Source organism: Monomorium pharaonis, chromosome 5 (assembly GCF_013373865.1).
Source record: "Monomorium pharaonis isolate MP-MQ-018 chromosome 5, ASM1337386v2, whole genome shotgun sequence".
NCBI classification, from domain to species: Eukaryota; Metazoa; Arthropoda; class Insecta; order Hymenoptera; family Formicidae; genus Monomorium; species Monomorium pharaonis.
Window position 1 is genome coordinate 28561104 of NC_050471.1, and position 20736 is coordinate 28581839.

Sequence of the window (20736 nt, forward strand, 5' to 3'; positions counted from 1 at the left end):
TTATGTACATATGTACAAGAGACCTTACCTCGCATGACTGCAAAATTTCGACAGTCTTAAAAATAGAGTACGATATAAAATAGCTCTCTCTCTCTCTCTCTCTCTCTCTCTCTCTCTCTCTCTCTCTCTCTCTCTCTCTCTCTCTCTCTCTCTCTCTCTCCCCCCTCTCCCTCTGATTTCTGCGACATTTACGAAATAGCAAGAAGGATTGAAGCTAAAATAAAACATTTCTTAAATGTTATAAATATTATAATTTATATTTGGATAAAAAGTCCGATTTGATTAAATGTCTCATGCTTAAATTTCTTGCATATCAATATTACGTATCTATTTTTTCATACTTTTTCAACAACTGTATTTTTCTTTTCACACGTTGTGAATTCATTTTAAACATTTTTTACTTGCATTTCTATTCATTTCGCAGTCTAGTCGTGCACATTTGATTTTTCTCGTTTGGAAAGAGACTAATAAACGATCAACTTATTCATTTTTACATTAATTACACTACAATATTCACAGGATTACGCTATACATGAATTCTCATGCAAGATTTCCTTCGAATCCGTATTGTATTCTGGTCTGTTATCGTACTCCTTATTGCAAACATCTTCTATAATCTTTATAACTGTATTATTTACATCAATCGACACTGTATTATTTACATCAACTGGCCTCACATTATTTACATCATCAGGTTTCAGATCTTGTGATTCGTCTTCTTTGGATTGCACAGAAACTATTGGCCGAGCGTTCTTTCTTTCCGGCAAAACTTTCAGAAATGCCTCTTGCCAAGTATCGCCTTCCGAAACCCTTAACAGTATCTCAAAGACTGGAAAATTTCGATCATTTCTTTAAAATGCGAATCTCGACGCATAGGTAATTTATTTACTATCCAAATTAAATTAAAAGCAATATATAGTAGCAAACAAAAAATACACGTTGAAGTTTTTGTTACATTTCATCTTCTAATAATGATATTGATTTTAATTCAGAAATATACAAAAAACAATTATTGTAAAAATTTTTTTCTTTTTCTCGAAAATCTTATATTTTGCTATTTCTTTTGTTTGTATGTATTAAAAACTTATATCAATAAAAAAATTATTTAAAATTATATAAATACGTTATTAATAATTAATCGGACGGTAAGCTTTTATTACACTCGTTTTGCATACTTGATCAATTAATTCACAAATAAACAATTTATAATTTCTAAAGTTGGACATCACTAAACAATATATAAAAAATATTAAAATTTAACTATACTCATCATTACATGAAAATCATAATAAAAAATGTTTAAAAAACTGCAATGCTGATTGTTTCGTGAAAAATTTTATAGCGCAGGATACTTACCATGATCAATAGTCAACACTTTTCTCGCTTTCATCTGCAAGAACTTGTCTAATGGCAGTCGGCCATGCCTAACACCAGCCTCTATCGCCAACTTGTGGCACATACCCTGCAATTTAAATTTTTGAAATTAAAAAAAAAGTGATAGTTTCATGCAGAGAGAGAAATAATAATTGGTTGCCAAAAAGACCTCACCTTATGTGCGTTGTGATCAACAAGGCCACCTATGACATACACACAATCATGTTCCAAACAATCTATCACGTTTTTCGACTCGCTTGTGAGATATACGATTTTATCTTTGGGATAAACGTCCATGTATTGCTCCGTGTGAAAACTCACCTGCAATCCAGTGAAATTAGACATTTGTCACGTTGATTTTAACCCTCCAAAGCTGACATCGAAATCTGCAACACAGTTACTAACGTTGGGTCTGTGCAATCCATTTAATTAAATGGAAGCATTAATTTATTTCAAAAAACCAAAAATGGCATAATTTATACAAAGAAAGAGAGATAAATACTAAATTATTTTAATACTATAAAATTCAAGATTTCAGATTATAACTAAAAGATTATAACTAATTAAAGATCAGCCTTACTCGGCCGCATCTGGATCTTAGTGCTGATACTTCTTATACGATTTTATAGACATTTTCAAACTGCACTTTGAATAGATTTTTAATTATTAGTTTTTTCACATATCAATCAATCTATTGTTCAAGATTTATAATTATCAATATGTTCAAGAGATCCATCGTCAGCTTCGGAAGGTTAATCACAAAAAATAAAAGGAAGCACTTGTTCAGTCGCGATCACATACATCCCAGTGCTTATAACCATTATGCTTCTCCATACTGGCCCGTGACTTGCCGGTGAAGCCAGTGAGGGAGAATTGCATAGGCGCCGTGGCCCTTCTGTTCAACGTATAGCACCGCAGTATCTGTTTAGTTAGCTTAGCAATATCCTTGTCGATCATCAGCTCGTCAAATGACAGATCGATGGTCACCGTGAGCGTACACGCGCTTGCCGCCATGGTACTCTGCTTCAAGACCTTTCTGGACGGACCTAGGCTCAGGTTGTTGGCGCGCGCGTACGCGCGCTTCTCCCTCGCTTTCTTCCTCTCTCGCAATCTGCGTAAACATATGTGTAAGTTATGTGCCAATGTACAAACTTGTCAAAGACTGGTTAAATAAATTTCCTTCCGTATAAAACAAAGTAAAAGAGTTTCCATACAAAAAAAAAAAGACAAAAGCCATTTTACAAAAGTCCAAATCGGTCTCTAACGGTCCTAGTGTCACAGCGAAAACAATTTCGTTTTGTCAAGGATCAAACTGAAGAGAGAAGATATAAGTAGATAATAAATGTAAAATTTATGCAAGAAGTAATCAGATTCAGAGGTTTTTATTTCTCTTTTCTTACTAAATAACCAGGCATTCCTGTCCGCGCGTATGTATGCACATACATTACTGCCGCGTGACATTGGGAATTTCTAACCTCTTCTCGCTTTTTCGCTCCAGCCACTTCTTTTTCCTCTCCAACCTCTTCAATTGACGCTTGCTCATATTCGTCGTCGGTGACTCCGACAATTCGTCTGCAACTACAATCGCATTGTCCTCCGTAGAATTTACGTTATCCATATCGTCCAAATAGGTAATCTTTCCCGGCATGAACCACGTGAATCACGTTCAATCTGTTTATCTCCTCAAGCCTCTCTTTTCTTCCTTTTGCTTCTCTTTTACGAATAACGCGGAGAGTACTTAATCCACATCTAGATAATTATTCATTATTTCGAAGACAACGTTGAGTTTAAGTTAATATTTGTTCTTAAGTCAATTTCTTTTACTTTTCATCACATATTACACGTGTACCCGACTCAACCTCGACACTCGAGCCCATCGAGCTAACTTGAGCTAACTCGAACAGAGTAACAGCAGAGAGAAACCTGAGAGTCCTGAGACTCCTGAGAGCGGTCATCACCACATCACGTCGTTTTAGGTGTTTTCATCCATCAACGTCTCTATGTGCACAAAATGTGGACATTGAACTATCTAGTCAAATATCTATAAAATCCCGTAGGTAATGTGCACGACTTTTTGGGTCTCTTCTATGCTATGTCCACGTTTATTTGGTTCTGTTTCATGCTATACCCGTAAATTTTACAATTATATGCATTCATATTTTAAATCTGTTTTACGCAAATGTGCATAATCGTGTTCTATAAATGTGCAATACCACATATACATGATATAAATTTAAATAATTGATTTGATAAAAATTCACTCACCGATTGCTGTCGCCGCTCCTGCTGCTGATGCTGCTGCTACTGCTACATTCCTTTTCCGGAATACCAAGTCGTTCCATGGATGCCGCTTTCTGCTGACATCATCCTGCTGTTCTCGAACCACATTAATAACTATCGCCCGATTATACTTTATTGGGCACTCCCGATATTACGGATATTATATCACACATATCACACACGAGTAAAACGTAAACCGCGCGCGAGAATTTCACTTGGCGCGACCGTTACATTTGAAAAAATACGTGAAAAGGATGACTCGTCTGATTGGCAGCGAAAAAAAATCAACATGAAAGTGACGTGACACGTAACTTCGTGGAAACGCAGGCCGAGGAAAGCGGTTAAATGAAAATTACGCGCCGAGATACAACAAACGGAGACAAATTCGTTTCGAGAATTTCGTATGCTCGACTAGTAGCACTTCACTTAATTGGCACCCGCGATATTCTACCGAACGTATCCCTTTCGAGCAAACACTTTGCTTGAACGCGCACGCGAACACTTCACTCGAAACCGAAGGCAAACGACCTCTGCTACGTACGATCTCACATGGCTCGCGTATCGTTTGCTAGCACGACGGCACTCTCAACACAACACCGTACCTGCGTACAATTCAAATCTGAAGACACGAGACACGCACGGAATCAACGGAACGTCCGACCGGCGCTAGAGCGCCAAGAAACATGGCGTACGTGACCGCTGGCAGGCAGACTCGGCGGTACTCGGCGCTAGTCGGCGCCACTCGGCGTTGCTAGGCGACCGACTTGTTGACTCGCCGCGCCTGCGCCGTTGCCGCCATGTTGCTCCGTTGCTCCGCGCTCCAGTCACGTACGCCACTCCAGCGCCGGTCGGACGTTCCGTCGACTCCGTGCGTGTCTCGAATCGCGTGTTCAGAATTGAATTGTGCGGTGTTGTGTTGAGAGTGCCGTTGTGCTAGCAAACGATACGCGAGCCATGTGAGAAGTGTTCGCGTGCGCGTTCGAGCAAAGTGCTTGCTCGAAGGGGATACGTTCGCTAGAATATCGCGAGTGCCAATTAAGTGAAGTGCTACTAGTCGAGCATACGAAATTCTCGAAACGAATTTGTCTCCGTTTGTTAGTATCTCGGCGCGTAATTTTCATTCAAACGGTTTTCCTCGGCCTGCGTTTCCACGAAGTTACGTGTGACGTCACGCCACTTTCGCAAAGTTTTCGTGTGCGCGTACTCGCTCGAGGAGTGTACGTAATCCGTTCGGTAGAATGTCGATCGTGCCAATAATAAAACTTTACTAGTCGTCGCGCAATCATACAGAGATACAAAACTCGGGGAGTGAATTGCTTTACTTCTGTTCAGTGTGCCTCGACGTGCGCATTCAAACATTTCTTGGCGCTTTTTTCGGGTTTCATTTCGTGACGTCACGCGCGCATCATACCACTTTTCTGCCACATTTTCTTTTTTAATTCGCCGCCAATCAGACGAGACGTACTTTCACGATATTTTTTCAAATGTAACGGTCGTGAAACGCCAAGTGAAATTCTCGCCCGTGGTTTATGTTTTACTCGTGTGTGATATAATATCCGTAATATCGGAAGTGCCGAATAAAGTATCGGGCGATCGTTATTAATGTGCGATCATTATTAATGTGGTTCGAGAACAGCAGGATGATGTCACCAGAAAGCGGCATCCATACATGGAGCAACTCGGTATTCCGGAAAAGGAATGTAACAGTAGCAGCAACAGCAGCAGCATCAGGAGCAGCGACAGCAATCGGTGAGTGAATTTTTATCAAATCAATTATTTGAATTTATATTATGTATATGTGGTATTGCACATTTATAGAACACGATTATGCACATTTGCGTAAAACAGATTTAAAATATGAATGCATATAATTGTAAAATTTACGGGTATAGCATGAAACAGAACCAAATAAACGTGGACATAGCATAGAAGAGACTCAAAAAGTCATGCACATTACTTACGGGATTCATAGATATTTGACTAGATAGTTCAATGTCAACATTTTGTGCACATAGAGGCGCTGATGGATGAAAACACCTAAAACGATGCGTGACCGCTCTCAGGTTCCTCTCTGGTAGCAGCTTGAGCAAACTAAGGCCCGTAACAGTAAAGCGGGTCACACACACTTTCCGTAGAACGTAACAGTAAGGTTTTGACCAATCACGTACTTGATTTAGTCGCTTACTGTTACGGTCGTCCAATCCAACATGTCGAAACCTTACTGTTACGTTCTACGGAAAGTGTGTGTAACCAGCTTAAGATTTTGAGCAATCGCGTACTCGATTCACCCAGTTACGGTTACAGTCGCCCAATTCAACGCGTCAAAACATTATTGTTACATAACATAATCACATAATATGCTTAAAATAATAAATTCTATTCTTTTTATAAACATTTATTTATTTTTTGAATATACTTGTAGTGATAAAAGAATGCTAAATAACATAGTTTTGTAATGACGAATATCCTGTGTTGAACTATCTAAAGCATTTAGTAGATTCTTAATTATAATAATAATAGTTCTAATTTCGGTTTTACAAATATCCAAATTTACAATCTTGTGCAGCCAAGGAAGCATACCATATCTCTGTGTGAGAAGCAAAGACGCTTTGGAAATTCTGGTAGTAGAAGCGATAATTTCCAAAATCAGTTTCTAAAAGAAAAAAATGTGATTAGTTTATATACTCAAGTGAAAAATTATAATTGTCCTACTAAACAAATTTTCTAAGCAAATTTTTCTCAATCTATTTCTCACAACTCATTCACTCTTATTTTAAAAATGCATGCACAAAACAAAAACATTGCATTGATGATATTATTGATAAGAAAGATCTCACCTTTGTCTTGGTATCCGATAGTACGCAAGTGTGAAAATCAAAGAGGATTTTGAACAACATACACTTCAGGGCCACATTCAAGTCGTTTTCTTCCTTCATACCATCCCGAATGTTCTCCAAGATCCAGTGCCGGTGTGCATTGTGCTCCATATGCGAGCTATGCAACAACGGCAGCAGCTCTGGTATGGTATTTAGGTTCAGCGCAGGTTTTGCCATTAAGAAGGTATGCAACGGCGAATAAAGTGGATGTAGAGGTTGACTAGCGACCAGCGAGGTCCTGGCCAAAAAAGTGGTCATCAGACAACTCAGGTGGACATCCTTCAATGGACACTTCAACGAAATGATTCCATTTCGCATAGCGTCAATCAGACGCATCCATAATAACTTTTCTTTAGACCTGACAAATAAAATTTAGGGTATAAATTTTCTAAAATCTTTTTTGTTTAATTTTTTGTCATGAATTTATTTGAAGATCTTAAGTACTTATAAGAATGCTTATAAGAATAGAAACATAAAAAAAGAATCAGTATCAAAGAAAATCAAATAAATTTTATTTAAAATTTAAAGTAACTAAATGAGAAATTAAATTACCAACAAACGAACTATATAATGATAAATAATGCAATTCTATATTATAAAAGATTTGATTATTTATACCATATTCTGTTTTGATCTCTTTCGCTTAATTATTAAAATTATTATTTTACTTAGATGCTTCCAAGTGAAAGTAGTATCTGGAAATAACGGTAAACGCTGTCATCCGAACGTCGCTTGAATCACTGCAACATGCAGCAAACACTAACGCTAATGCACCACTCTGACTTATTTTATGACACGCGACAATATTATTTTCTGCCAAGAGAGCGCATAGCAATGGCAGATAAAATGCTGGATCGTACACACTGCTGTCCTCGTGTAACTCGTCACTCTGCAGAAAACACGACAATAAAATTTTATAACTATTCTCCTAAAGACAGATAACAAAAGTCTAAGTAGTATAAAGTTCCGCAAGATATCCATTTATTTTTACTCTTGCAGTTTACATAAAAATTGGGATTTTATTTATAAAAGATTACATCGTGAACTTTGTCCAACATTTTGATGCTGTTGTTCCATAAAAAAATATTTACTTACCCGCATTGTTCTGCGTATGGGATAATTTTTTACAGTCTCATTGACGACATTCTTATCGAGCAAGTTAAAAACCTCAGAAGTGGAAGGTTGTCTCCACAAAGCAGTGTCCGTCTCTCTCTTCACGCTATAACGCGTCGCTGCGGCGTCTCCCCATAAGTACGGCCAGTACTGTTCGAGCTTAACATTATGAGTTTCATAATACTGAAGAATCTGAAAAAAATTAGATATTATTACTCCAATATTCTTTTGTGGCGCGCGATAATTGAGATAGCTCTCTCATTTACCATAACATAACTGAAAAATTGTCATTAATAAGTTGTTTGCAAAAAAGTGAATTCTAATGAAAATTCAATACACTCTTCAATGTATTGAATTTTCATTAGAATTCACTTTTTTGCTTTACAAGCTATGCAATGAATGACACTTTTATTCTACCTGCAAAATACGCTGATCAACGTGACAAAGAGTGGCGTTGTAAGCCGCAAGATAAAGAGGCACATGCGAAGCAGTCATCACAGAATGATTCTTCCGAATAAGTATTCTCAGCAATTCGACCAGGTCGCCTGTAATCATAAAATATTTCTGATTACCCTAAAATTAAAAAAAAAACATTTAAAAAATTTCTTTTAAATTAAAAAAATCTTAAATTTTTCTCTTCAAAGCGGATATATTCCATTCGAGAGTAAACTCACTTTTAACAATGGACGATCCGAGCATAATATTAACAAATCCCGAATGAGACGTCGTTATTTCGAACAACGTCTTCACGTATTCATCATCAACGTCATCTCCATAAGCAATATCGCATAAATTACTCAAGGTTCTCAATACATTCGAACGAGTCTCTTCGTCCTTGTCATCTTTCAAACTTAGCTTTAAGCAGAATCTGGTAAACTGTGGCCACGAATAACTCTTGCTCAGTAAAGCGAAGACGAAATTATCTTCGATCTTCTTCAAACGAGTCACCGCGAGGTTCAGCTTCTCGCATAAAACTTTAATCTTCTCTACGTTTTTCGATTCCTTTTTCAACGTCGACGTCATTATGTGCAACAGCATCTTTATCAAATCCATTAGGGGTTTCTCTTTAGTAGTTATTAAACTTTCGTATCTCTTATATACACTCTCCAACAATTGCACAAAACAAACGGACACCATATCCAGTTTGTCACCTTTCTGGGAAATGGTGTCGCAAATTTCCCTGCATCGATCGAGGTCGAAAGTACTTTCGACGAGGTAGACGATTGCCGCTGCGTTCTCTTCGATCCAGGAAACGGGATTTTGCGGCTCGGTTACATACACGGCGATGTCACTGCTGTAACACTCGTAAATACTTCGAAGAAACTTTTCGTCCCACTTGTGTTGCAAATTGCTGCCCAGTATTGGAAACACAATGTCCCCTTGCTTCACATTTGCCGTCTTGAGGAAGTTTTTCTCCAACGGTGAGATCAGCTTGGTGTTCCTACTAATCAAGGTCGTTATCAGCTGGATCGTGGACGTGGAGATATCTTTCGTCAGCAATAGCATAAAAGTACTGACACCGACACCGGAAACATTGTGCGGAAAGATAAATAGGTACCTCGCCAAGGCTCGCTCCCACTTGTCTACAACGTAATTTATTTTACTAGACTTCAGGTGAAACAAGTGCAAGCTAAATTTCTCTACGAACTGCTCGTTCAGCATATCGCACGATTCCGAGTCCATTTCCTTGCTGCTGCAATACATGTCCAGTAACAGCGGTACGATATGTCCGAATACGGACGGATTTTGCTTATCGCTCAAAATAAATACGATCTTTCTCAACTTCATACAAGCGAGCAACAAGCTCGTGATATCTTTCACTCCTAACTGCAATACTTTCAATAATTCGATAGCAATACCATAATTATTACGGCAGGCTTCCAAGGGATTCTTCTCGATAATATTCCCCAATTGCGCGAGGAATTTATCTCTAAACGCAAAGAAAATGTTATAATGCCCTGCGTCATCATATAAATGCGAAATAGACTCGCAAACTTTCAGGATAGTTTCAGTAACCATATACTCCACCGAGTCTTTCGAGGTTTCTCCACAAAATGGCGAGAAGTAATGCAACAGAATGGGATGAGTAAAGATACAGCTTGCGTTCTCTTCAAGTACTACTGCAACGCTCGATCGATTTAATTCCATAGATTGCGGAATGTTTAATAAAAACGTGAGTACAAGCTTACAATTTTCGTTTTGGGTCTGCTGCAAAATTTTCAATTGCGCTAGCTGTGCTAAATAAAATACCGTCATCTTCAACAAAGTCTTGATGTCGTACAAAGATAAGGAATGTTTGATAGTGATTTCTTTGTCGTCGTATTTAAAACAATACGTCGAATAACCACCATCATCAAATAGTTCACAAAGTTCGGTTACATCTATTTTGGAATTCGCCAGCAATACAATGCTCAATTTACTTGATAAAGGCAGCAGGTTATTCTTCAAAGAAACAGGTCGCTCGCCGCTTGTCCAACTTTGCAGGTATTTATAAGTTAGCAAGTCAATCAGATCTTTCGTCATGTAAACGAGCAGATCCGGAACGACTTGATAGTGCAGAGTATGGGTCGTCACATAGGACATATAAGCCAGGATCGTGAAGGTGCAATTTTTCTCAGATAACTTTTGCAGCGCGCAACACAGAAGCGGTGACACTCCCGCGCAGGCTTGCATTCTGTAAGAGTTGATATTCTTTTTGCCAAAATTGTTCAACAGATTACCAGTCGTCTCCTCGGTTTCTTTTATTCCTTTGGAATTAGTAAATTCGCTCATTAAAGATGATACTGATGTAGATAACATTTTGTGAAAATAGCCTTTATCAGAAGAGAAGCTTTTTGGAGTTGTCTTATCGACTAGCCGATTGATTACATCCTCTATCTCCTTCGCGTCAGAGCTAATTACTTGTTCGTTCTTCTGTGTTATACACTCAGTATCTTTGACAATGCCTTTTAAATCTTTTCTTTTAAATCTAAAGTTGTTATCAATTGCATGACTCTTCTTTTCATCAAAACTAAATTGTCCGTTAATTAAAGGCGGTTCTGCTAAAGAACATTCTTCTTCGGAAGAGGTAATTCTGTTGGCTTTATCAAACAGTTCGTTAATTATATCCTCCGCCCTTTTAACATTAAGATTGATAGCCGTCTGATCATTTATTTCTCTTTCCGCTTGCGTTATGGCATTTATATACTTATCAATATGTTTAACAGCGCTTTTCAAGACAGACATGAACCACTGCGTCAAATGCTCGTCGTCCTTAGAATTCGTAATTATTGAAAAGCCATTAATCCAAATATCGAGTTGATCTTTACAGGTTTCAAACAGGCCCGTTGCGTTTAGTAGCGTTCTGATGACATTATAGCTGACGTTTGATGACGGATCCTTTTGACGGATTAGAGATATCAGAAAAACGAGAGCTTCCTTAAAAGCCTTTTCTCTAGGCGCAAAAATAGAGGAGTTCAAAGCAAGCAGGAACTGTATCGCCTTGACCTTCAAGCAATTTATTTTCTCTTTAGTAATCCCTTTATCGTCTTCGTCATTCTGGAGATTATTCAAACTCCACAGCAACAAACTTGGTTCTAAATTTGTTGAAATGTCCAACAACTCTGGACATATATCTTGATACAAATGAAGAATGTTCAAGATTACATCGATATGATCTATTAACTCTGGATTCTGAATATTCTCCGCGGTTTCCGAGGCTTTTATGTTGGTGTCATCTTCAAAAGCGCGACTCCACATTCGTAAAATGATTTCCAAGGTGGGAACATTCCTTAGAACAAAATTCGTTATTTGATTTTGGATTGCAGATGTTACATAGAATTCTTTCGCAGCTAAAGAAATTACTTTCAGCTGATTAACCATTGTTAAAAGAAGAGACAGAGCTTCGTGTCTAACAAAAAGACTGTCGTGATCTAACCCTGGTAAAATAGCAACTTTTACAATTGCACTTGGAATCGCCAAAGACAGTAATGCACTTATCAAATTGTTCGGTTTCAATTCCGTGGCGCAAATTTTGATGCAAGTAATCGGATTGACTGCTTCCACTATCTGCAAAAAAAAATTTTTTTATTAAAAATTAAATAATAGCAATAAATAACTTTAAATTACAGTTAAATAACTTTTAACTAAGCTAACTTTTTATACCTGTAATGTAATTAAATTTTTAACCGTTAATCTTAATTTAGTTTTTAAAAAATTAATTTATTCTGCAATATATATAAATCTCACCTTTCCTACAAATTTGAGAAGGCAAACCCATTTAGATGACACTCGAGGTTCAAGAAATGGCTCGACCGCACTGTACTGCGAACGAATTAGATCCGGACAGGCACTCATTATTCTAACAATTAAATCCGATGGCTTTTTATGTTCCCAAGGCTTCTCGAGGTTCTGAACGACTGTATGCACCAACTGATTGTGCTTATTTCGCGAACCACCCAAAGTTCGATCGTGAAAAATAACTCCGTAACGATGTGATGTTAACAGAGCGACCAAGAATTCATGAACTACATCGCTAACAATCTAAATCACCAGGAAGAAGAAAGAAGCAACAATAAGAAATTTTGTAGTTACAAGTAATATAATACAGATTACAAAAAATTCATTATTTTTTGCAATAAAAGAATATATGTAAGAACATACTTTGTTCCGCGTTTGTCTAATTTTTTTCAATAAATTAAAATAAAAAAATTATAATATGTAAATTATCATCTCCTTGTCCGCTAAAAAGTAATATAATACAAATTACAAAAAATTCATTATTTTTTGCAATAAAAGAGTATATGTAAGAACATACTTTGTTCTGCGTTTGTCTAATTTTTTTCAATAAATTAAAATAAAAAAATTATAATGTGTAAATTATCACCTCCTTGTCTGCTAAAAAATTCTCGCTGTTATCAAAACCATGATTTTTGTTCTTGGACCAGTTGCTGGGACCTTTCCAATTGTACAACGATACTAGATTCAATACAACAGGTATGCAGAACACACGTAACTTTGTTGTCTTGGTGATATTAATATTTTCTATCACGTACGTCTTCACAGTAGTCAGAACCAAGCTAACAACATCCTTCGAGTCATATAACAGCTCTGGGAAGATACAGCTGAGCATGTTGCGCTTGTCTAGGAGCGTTCGAATCACCAGTGTGTTACCTTCCACGAGGAAAGCGAGAACAAAGTGAATATAGCACGTTCTAATGCTCTGGGGATCCATGGGCTTAGTGTGCCGCACCAAACTCTCCAAGGTTTGCTGTTGCAGGGTCAGGTGAATAAGCAGCTCCCTGGACAGACCACTGTCCAGAGATACCAATGCCGCCAACAATCTCAGAACTGTCTTGCGCTGCTTGGTATTGCTCTGAGCAGAGAACATAGAATATACACTAGACATGTGCGAGTTCAATAGGTAACGACAGGCCTCCAAAGTGCTATCTCGGTACTGAGGATATTCCGTCAAGATTCTACGAGCAAAAAAAATATGCTATTGTATTTAAATTAAGTAAAGAAACAATGCAGATTTCCATACACATTGTCTCGCAGCGTACCTCATGAGCAAGATGTGGATCGCGGAAAAGACGGCGATGGTGTCGGTAGTATTTTTCTTGTCGGAAGACTCCAGCAGCTTCAGAACCTCGAGAACGTTGCCACCGGCGAGTAGGTACTCCGCCGCAAGATCCCGCTCCTTGTCCTCGTTGCATATCGTCACGAACTTTCGAAGCGCGGCCAAGCTGGCGGAGGAGGATGAAGAGGAAGAAGAAGAAGAAGAAAAGAGCATTTTTAATAAGTGTCCGTTAAACACGTCCTGCCTGTCATCATGAACAACGTCCTTCGTGTCATATTTATCAGGATCTTCATCAGAATGTACTCCGAGTACTTCCTCGACGGAACTATTGATTTTTGCCTTTTTCACTGGCGCTTTATTCTCGTTTTTCGACGTTTTTCGCTTGCGCGCTTTCTCCGGCTTGTCATCCATCCCTGTGTATAATGCGTATCTACTTGTGTTTATCCGCACACGTGTGCCATGGGCGCCGCCATGCTTGCAGGCTTTAAAGCCCGTTCTACAATGCGCGACGGCTCACGGATAGAGACGCGGCGCGATGTGCGCGTGAATGTGCTCGAGCAACCAATCATATTAGAGAATCACTGAGCGCTCACTGATCCGCTCCGTCTGCTGAACGCGCTTATAAAAAAAAAATTAAGTTGGCAGTATTGAGAATTCCCAACGCTGGCGTTCGTAACCTCTACCGGGTAGTTCGCGAGTTTACCGCCATGATCTGACTTGTCGAAACATCAATATTCATCGTATTCGTGCGAGGTGGATTAGCGAGCGAATGCTTCGTGCGTGCGATTGTTTAACGTGCATAAATTTACGTTATGGAATGGCATAATACATCGTCGACCGAGGAATACGGCCGTCGCCGTATACTACGAAAGCCTACTGGTCGGCCAGTTAGAACGGCCCGATGTTAACCTGCGTCGAAGCGAACCCAAGAGAGGAACCACGTATCGACGATCGTTTTCCTCTTCCACCAAACATGTGAGCCCTTTCCTGGATCTGCATCTTGCAACGCCACGCACCATACACAAGGAAAAACAGAAATCTGCATATACACATACACAAATATACGTGTATTTATATGTATGTACATATTAGATGAATGCAATACTGTAAATAATGGTGTTTTGGGCCGTCGTCTATTCGCTGGCGATCTTCCTGCGCTTCGGTTTCCTACAAGCAAGTACGTATGTCCCTTGTATCTATCGCCGCAACTGTATCTCACGATGTACGATCGACATGGTAGCGTAGAATTGCGTAAATGCGAGCATTAATCTGATACCTACTTTTTCTGTCATCCTCAGAGCCAGAGTCACAGGGTTACTGCGCTCCCTACAGCGGCAGGATATGCAAGAAGTACCTCAGCGGCATTGGGAAGGTCTGGTTTAATGATTCCAACGATAATCCTGGGGGATGGCTGAACGAGAAGATCACAGCGAATCTCTGGGAGGAGCTGATAGAGACCCTGCTGGAGCCATGTCGCTCAGCTGCAGAGGTATGACTTGGAGCTTTTAAATACCTTTTATACTTAAGGACGATTACAATTCAAGAGAGCTCGGCATCAAAACTCCTAGCCCTGATGATGCAGTGTACAACATTTGCGAAGTAACAGCACAACACTGTACCAGAATGTAGCATGTACTTGGAAGCTCTTTTTATTGGAAGCAATGGCAATTTGGCTACAAAAGCTTTGAATTTAATATACCTTTACTTTCATCACTGCAGAATAACATTTATTTTAGTTTTAGCTTACTTTTCATTTTCTTCCAATGTTTAGAACTAGAAAAAAGTAAAGAATAAGCTAAACTGAGAATAAAGTTAATCTACATTGGTAGAAATGTGCATTAGAGTGTTTCAAAGTAGCTTTAAAATAATTTCAAGTAAATTTAAAAGCAGCTTTAAGGAAGTGAATCAATATTGACAAAGGAAAATGTTTTTTCTTTTTTTAAGAAAATGCTCTGCATGTATGCATTTCCATTGTGCCACGAATCAACGGGCCTGCCACTCTGCTATGAGGACTGCATGGCTGTACGGCACCAGTTCTGCTTCAATGACTGGGCGATTATCGAGGACAACAAGCAGAGAGACATCTACATTCGCTCGCGTGGGCACTTTGTGTTACCAGAATGCGAGAGTTTGCCCAAGGTGAACAAGGAGATGCCCACCTGTTCACACGTGCATTTGACCGACATGGACGAGGAGGTTGTCACCTGTAAGTTTGAACTGCATTCAAATAAAGTGGAAAAAAGAGCACTTGTACGTAATTAAGTAAATAAGTAAATTATAAGGAATAATAAATGAAAACCATGTATAGTAATATAAAATAGAAAAGAGAAGCCTCTAAACAGTCAAAGCTAGATTTCAGCTTAATATCTCTTGTGTAAATTTTTATGTTTTTTAACTTTTCAAACTATGTGTGGAATATTTTCAATCTTAAAACAGTTCTTAATTGGACTGGAATAGTAAATTGGTTATCACAATATTAAATTGATAATAAATTTAATGATACTGATGTCAACAAATATTTTTTTATGATAAGCATTTTCTAAATACTGTAAAGAAAAGTGTAATGAATATACATATATATAATAACTTGTGTAATATAAATTCAGAGAAAAGATATTGAACATTAAGATTCACCTTCAACTGTTTAAGGCACTTCTCTTAATTTTATTAAATTATTAAGGCAGTTTTTATTGGTGTTTGTAGACGATTGTATCAGAGGCAACGGTAGATTCTACATGGGGAAGGTCAACAAGACCAAATTTGGCCTGGACTGCCAGTCGTGGAGTGCGCAGATGCCGCACAGCCACGACAAACCACCCGACGTCTTCCCACAGATTCGTCACGGTGAGAATTACTGTAGAAACGCAGGCGGCGACGAACCGATGCCGTGGTGCTTCACGACCGATCCCTCAATACGCTGGCAACATTGCGATATCCCCGTATGTGGTAGGTGACACTAAGAATTTTTAATTAATGTATAAATATAAATTGTATTATAAATATAATTGTATAATATTTTGATTATTTCTATTCTTTTACATTAGCACTAGTAAGATACTAAATAAAGTCTGCTTAATTTATTTTATTCTTTAAAAACTATATTTAATAAATTTAGTCAAAGTATACTTTAATTAAAATGTAAAAATATAATTAAAACATTTATATTTTTTTGCCGCTCTTTATGGGAATACATTTTTTATGAATATATCTTTAATTAAAATGTGTTCCGTATGATATACAGTTGTGTTGACTTCATTCAAATAGCGATTTGTTATTTTTTTTCAGATAATGTTACAACTAAAGTGGAGATCGAACCAAAAGACATAATGATAATGATGGACACCTTATTTAATAACACACTGGTACTCATACTGTTAGCATTGGGCTTTATAATTGTGGCCGGTGCGCTATTATCTATTCTGCTGAGTCAAAGGCTACACAAACGTCATCGAGGCTACAATCCGACTGATAATCAGGTATGTTTATTCAATTAAAAAAAAATCTTTATAAAGTTATTAAAAGTAAAACTTATCGGAAACAATTTAAAAGAAGTTTAATTGATAATTAATTGTTTAATTAATTGTTCTAAAGTTCTATTGTCAAATGCATTATTTCTTTATTCACATTTATGATTTGTGCTTCGATCATCTTGTAAGATGCTCTAATTATTTTTTTGACGTTGTGATCTTCAAACATTTAATATATTTTCACAGGACGTGAACATCGATCTGGACAAGTTGCCAAGCAACGAGGCATATCACAAAACGAGCGCGCAGCTGAATCCCAAGTTAGAGAAGCTAGAGTTTCCGCGGAACAACATTATCTATGTGCGGGATCTGGGACAGGGCGCATTCGGGCGCGTTTTCCAGGCGAAGGCGCCGGGGCTGGTCGCGGGCGAGGAGTTCACGAACGTTGCCGTGAAGATGCTGAAGGAGGAAGCGTCGGACGATCTGCTACGGGATTTCGAGCGGGAGGCGTGCCTGCTCGCCGAGTTTGATCACCCGAACATCGTCAAGCTGCTGGGCGTATGTGCACTTGGCCGGCCAATGTGTCTGCTGTTCGAGTACATGGGCCGCGGCGATCTCAACGAGTTTCTGCGCTCTTGTTCACCCAACTACGTGATTCGCGTGCCCAGCGCGACAGATGAGAACGGCCACCCGACCGCGGGCGAACCCTCGCGGCTCTCGCACATGGACCTGATTAACATCGCGGTACAAGTTGCGTCTGGTATGGTGTACCTGTCCGACCGAAAGTTCGTTCATCGCGACCTGGCGACGCGCAACTGCCTGATAAACGACCAGATGATCGTTAAGATTGCCGACTTCGGCCTATCGCAGAAGATATATCTGCAAGATTATTATAAAGGTTGCTCTCTTGTTATTTTTATTGTTTAAAATGTTACAGACCTGTGATCTGTAAAGAGTCATTACAAATTATAAATTTGTCTCAAAAATTATTTGACAGTTGCCTCTAATTTTCAAATACAGTATCTAATCGGTTTTCACTTCTAACAATAACGTAGGAGACGAGCAGGACGCCATCCCCGTCAGATGGATGCCGCTGGAGAGCATACTCTACAACAAGTACACCGTCGAATCGGACGTGTGGGCGTTTGCTGTCTGTCTCTGGGAGATTTTCAGCTTCGCGTTGCAGCCGTACTATGGGATGACACACGAGGAGGTGGTCAAGTACATCAAGGAGGGTAACGTGCTTCGCTGCCCGGACAATACGCCCCAGTCGATTTATGAACTGATGAAACTCTGCTGGAACAGGCGGCCGTCCGACCGGCCGACTTTCCGCACGATCTATCAGACCCTCGACGGCATCAGACAGGATCTGGAGGCGGAATGCAAGTCGGACAGCGTTCCGCTACGCATTCGCGTGTGAACGTAAATGATAACGGTAATAATTGATATTTCTCTCTTTCACACAAAGACACACAGCGTAAAATTTGTGCAATTTAAGAGCAGAAAGAAAGAAGTGTTTTTATTTTTTTCAAAAATGCCTCTTTTGAATGATTTTGCTCTGGCTTGGACAAATTTTACTCTGTACGACGATCAATTAAGAGTAAGGTACGTTACTGCACTTATCACTTACTCTTCAATTAAATTTCCAGCTAAGTAACTTTGTATTGTGTATCATGAGTGTGATGTGGAATACCTGCCTTCTTAGTTGGATGCGCCTCGATACTGAATCTGTTGTCACAGTTGCAAGAAAAGGTGACAAAAAGGACCAATATATAAAACAGAGGCGCGATATTTCACTTTCTATTTCTCGAGAAATAGATGCATCTATGTCGGTATGCAATACTGCTGACTTATCTTCCTGGATATTTTTCCGAATTAGCTCGAGAAGATTTTTACGCTTGTTTCTATTTATCGCTCAATAAACTTCCGATTATCTCTAATTAGGACTGTCACTTTTCGCTACAGCTTTCAGAAACTTTAATATTATTAGTTGCTCGTTTTTTGCTACTACAAATTTACAAAGGCTTAAGTAAGTGTAAGTCTTTAAAAGTATGCAAATTATTTTATTTTTTATTAAATATTCTCTTTTTTGCCTCTTGTCAGACGTGTGATGATCTCTCGTCGTGTTTCTGTGACATTTTTAAAAAAGATTTTTTTACAGTTTACACTAGTGTAAATTTTTTGAAATAATAAAATGAAAGGAAAAAATGTGACTTTTCTTTCTCTTTTAAGGCGCGAATTCATGCAGCGAGAAATCGCTGGCGACTTGGGACTTTAACGTCAGTTAAAGGTTAATAATTGCAGAGAAATAATTATTGTTTGTAATAAAAATTGAAGAGTAATGAATAAAAATGAAGGTGACAATACGTACAAACGGGGTGTATACCGCTCAGTGTGCAAATAATTTGAAAATAGCTATAACAATCCAGATAGCACAAAATATTTATAAGAAGGTCAAATATTTGTAATAAATATTTTGTACATATTTTTATGTCCGAGTTTGTCAGGTATAAAAAAAATTATGATAAACATTTATGAAAATATTTAAAATAAATATTTATACCATTATTATCAAAGAATATAAAAAATATTTCAAGTTCACATACCATAAATATTTTTCAGTACATTTTAAAAATATATTCTATATAATGTTGATAATAGTTTTTGTATCATTTCTAAATGGTTTATGAAAAATAATTATATAATCTTTAAAAAATATTTTTTGAAAATAAATTTGTAAAATATATTTATAAATATTTATGAAAATATTTTGTGCTATCTGGGAAGAGCCGTCAAGAAGCGACGGATAGCGATTGCAACTGCTGTAATGTTGGAGTTGAAAAGAACGCAAAAGAAGCAGTGTTCGCGATTATTTATATTGCTCCTTCTTCTCCTTTCCCCCATGGATATCCGAATATTGCTCCTTGAAAGGCGCGATGTGGCGACTTGTCGATGCTGTTCAAACAGGACGAACTTCCGACGATTTGTCACTACTACACAATGTCTACGTAGAGGGGGAAAGTCGCTAGCGATTTCTCGCTGCATGAATTCGCACCTTTAAAGAAAGAACTTAGATTTTCGGCACGAGGAGCAGACGCACAACACTCTGCGCCACAATCGTGCAAAAATATATCTTATATATCTAAATACGTATCTAATGATAAAATGATTTGCATACGCTTTTAGTGTGTGTTTACTTTACGAATTGTTTCCTTCCGTTTTCCGATGTCGTCTTATAATTTTCAGATGAAATGTGAAAACATGGCGGTCCTAAGCCATCGCGAATTTAAATAACGCTTTTTTGCGAGTGAAACACTATCGAATCTGTTGTACAAATAGTATAAAAGCGACGTGGCTATAAAAGCGCATTTAACGACGTTATATTTAGAGGCTCCTTTATTGTTAGACGTGTGTTAGGTTGTTAGATCGTTTGCTGTACCAAAAAAAGTAACAATAACGGAAAAAAGGCACAATTAATACCTATATTTAATGTGCTGAGATATTAAGTGAGAAATAAATTATGAGGAATGTTAAGCGAATCATTGAAGCGAATGTACACTACGAAGTTGTTGTAAATTAAGGAAGCATAAAGGCGCACGCGCGGCGCAATATTCTCCTACACGCATAACTTTAAATTATATCTAGCGTTTGCGTCACGCGTGATCTTGTTTTGTGTGAATACGCTATTGTTTAATGCCTAAACATACTTTGCGAAGATACAAAGGAGTGGATCTGCGTCACGCGTACGCGGAAAAATAAAACTCGTGCAGAAGGAGCTAATCGTGTCCATTTATAGTTATCTCTTATTTAGTTTAGTTCGCAATCTTTTTGACTCGCTGACTGCCTTGTTAGGAAGATGATTCGCCGTTTCGTTCGACCTGCCTGTGATTTTTTTTAGCGACACTGAACGCACCGACTGAACAGCCATCTCATCACTGCCACAATTGCATTCCAGAAAACGCGTTTACTGTTAAATAGAGCAGCGAAGAATTGTTTGTACCACACGCTACAAGTGTCGTATGCAACGAACATTCTTTTGTAAGTGTTTTTTCTAGCCAGCGTGTAAGTT

General features: G+C 38.2%; 3 protein-coding genes across 5 annotated transcripts; 1 reads left to right on the forward strand and 2 right to left on the reverse strand.

The window, feature by feature from the left end:
* Positions 1-231: 231 nt before the first annotated feature.
* On the reverse strand, positions 232-3319 carry LOC105840892 (tRNA methyltransferase 10 homolog A). The gene is made up of 5 exons (XM_012687980.3): positions 2850-3319; positions 2176-2485; positions 1549-1695; positions 1357-1462; positions 232-829 (listed from the first exon to the last, which is right to left on the reverse strand). The coding sequence occupies exons 1-5, from the start codon at positions 3020-3022 to the stop codon at positions 522-524; spliced, it is 1044 nt and encodes a 347-aa protein (XP_012543434.1). The 5' UTR covers positions 3023-3319; the 3' UTR covers positions 232-521.
* Positions 3320-6033: 2714 nt separating this feature from the next.
* On the reverse strand, positions 6034-13762 carry LOC105839562 (nucleolar pre-ribosomal-associated protein 1). 2 transcript variants are annotated; one of them, XM_012685968.3, is made up of 9 exons: positions 13184-13762; positions 12508-13099; positions 11871-12164; positions 8318-11690; positions 8061-8188; positions 7626-7835; positions 7199-7419; positions 6492-6888; positions 6034-6307 (listed from the first exon to the last, which is right to left on the reverse strand). In XM_012685968.3, exons 1-9 carry the CDS (start codon positions 13609-13611, stop codon positions 6050-6052), a joined length of 5901 nt encoding a protein of 1966 aa, XP_012541422.1. In that variant the 5' UTR covers positions 13612-13762; the 3' UTR covers positions 6034-6049. The 2 variants fall into 2 exon arrangements, with proteins under 2 accessions (XP_012541422.1, XP_036142931.1); XM_036287038.1 differs by lacking the exon at positions 6034-6307 and having other exon boundaries at positions 6789-6888; positions 7149-7419.
* A 135-nt stretch (positions 13763-13897) lies between these two features.
* LOC105839565 (tyrosine-protein kinase transmembrane receptor Ror2) lies at positions 13898-19019 on the forward strand. 2 transcript variants are annotated; one of them, XM_012685987.3, is made up of 8 exons: positions 13898-14377; positions 14499-14689; positions 15145-15406; positions 15904-16146; positions 16486-16676; positions 16914-17565; positions 17723-18102; positions 18317-19019. In XM_012685987.3, exons 1-7 carry the CDS (start codon positions 14314-14316, stop codon positions 18085-18087), a joined length of 1968 nt encoding a protein of 655 aa, XP_012541441.1. In that variant the 5' UTR covers positions 13898-14313; the 3' UTR covers positions 18088-18102; positions 18317-19019. The 2 variants fall into 2 exon arrangements, with proteins under 2 accessions (XP_012541441.1, XP_012541433.1); XM_012685979.3 differs by having other exon boundaries at positions 17723-19019.
* The last annotated feature ends 1717 nt before the right edge of the window (positions 19020-20736 follow it).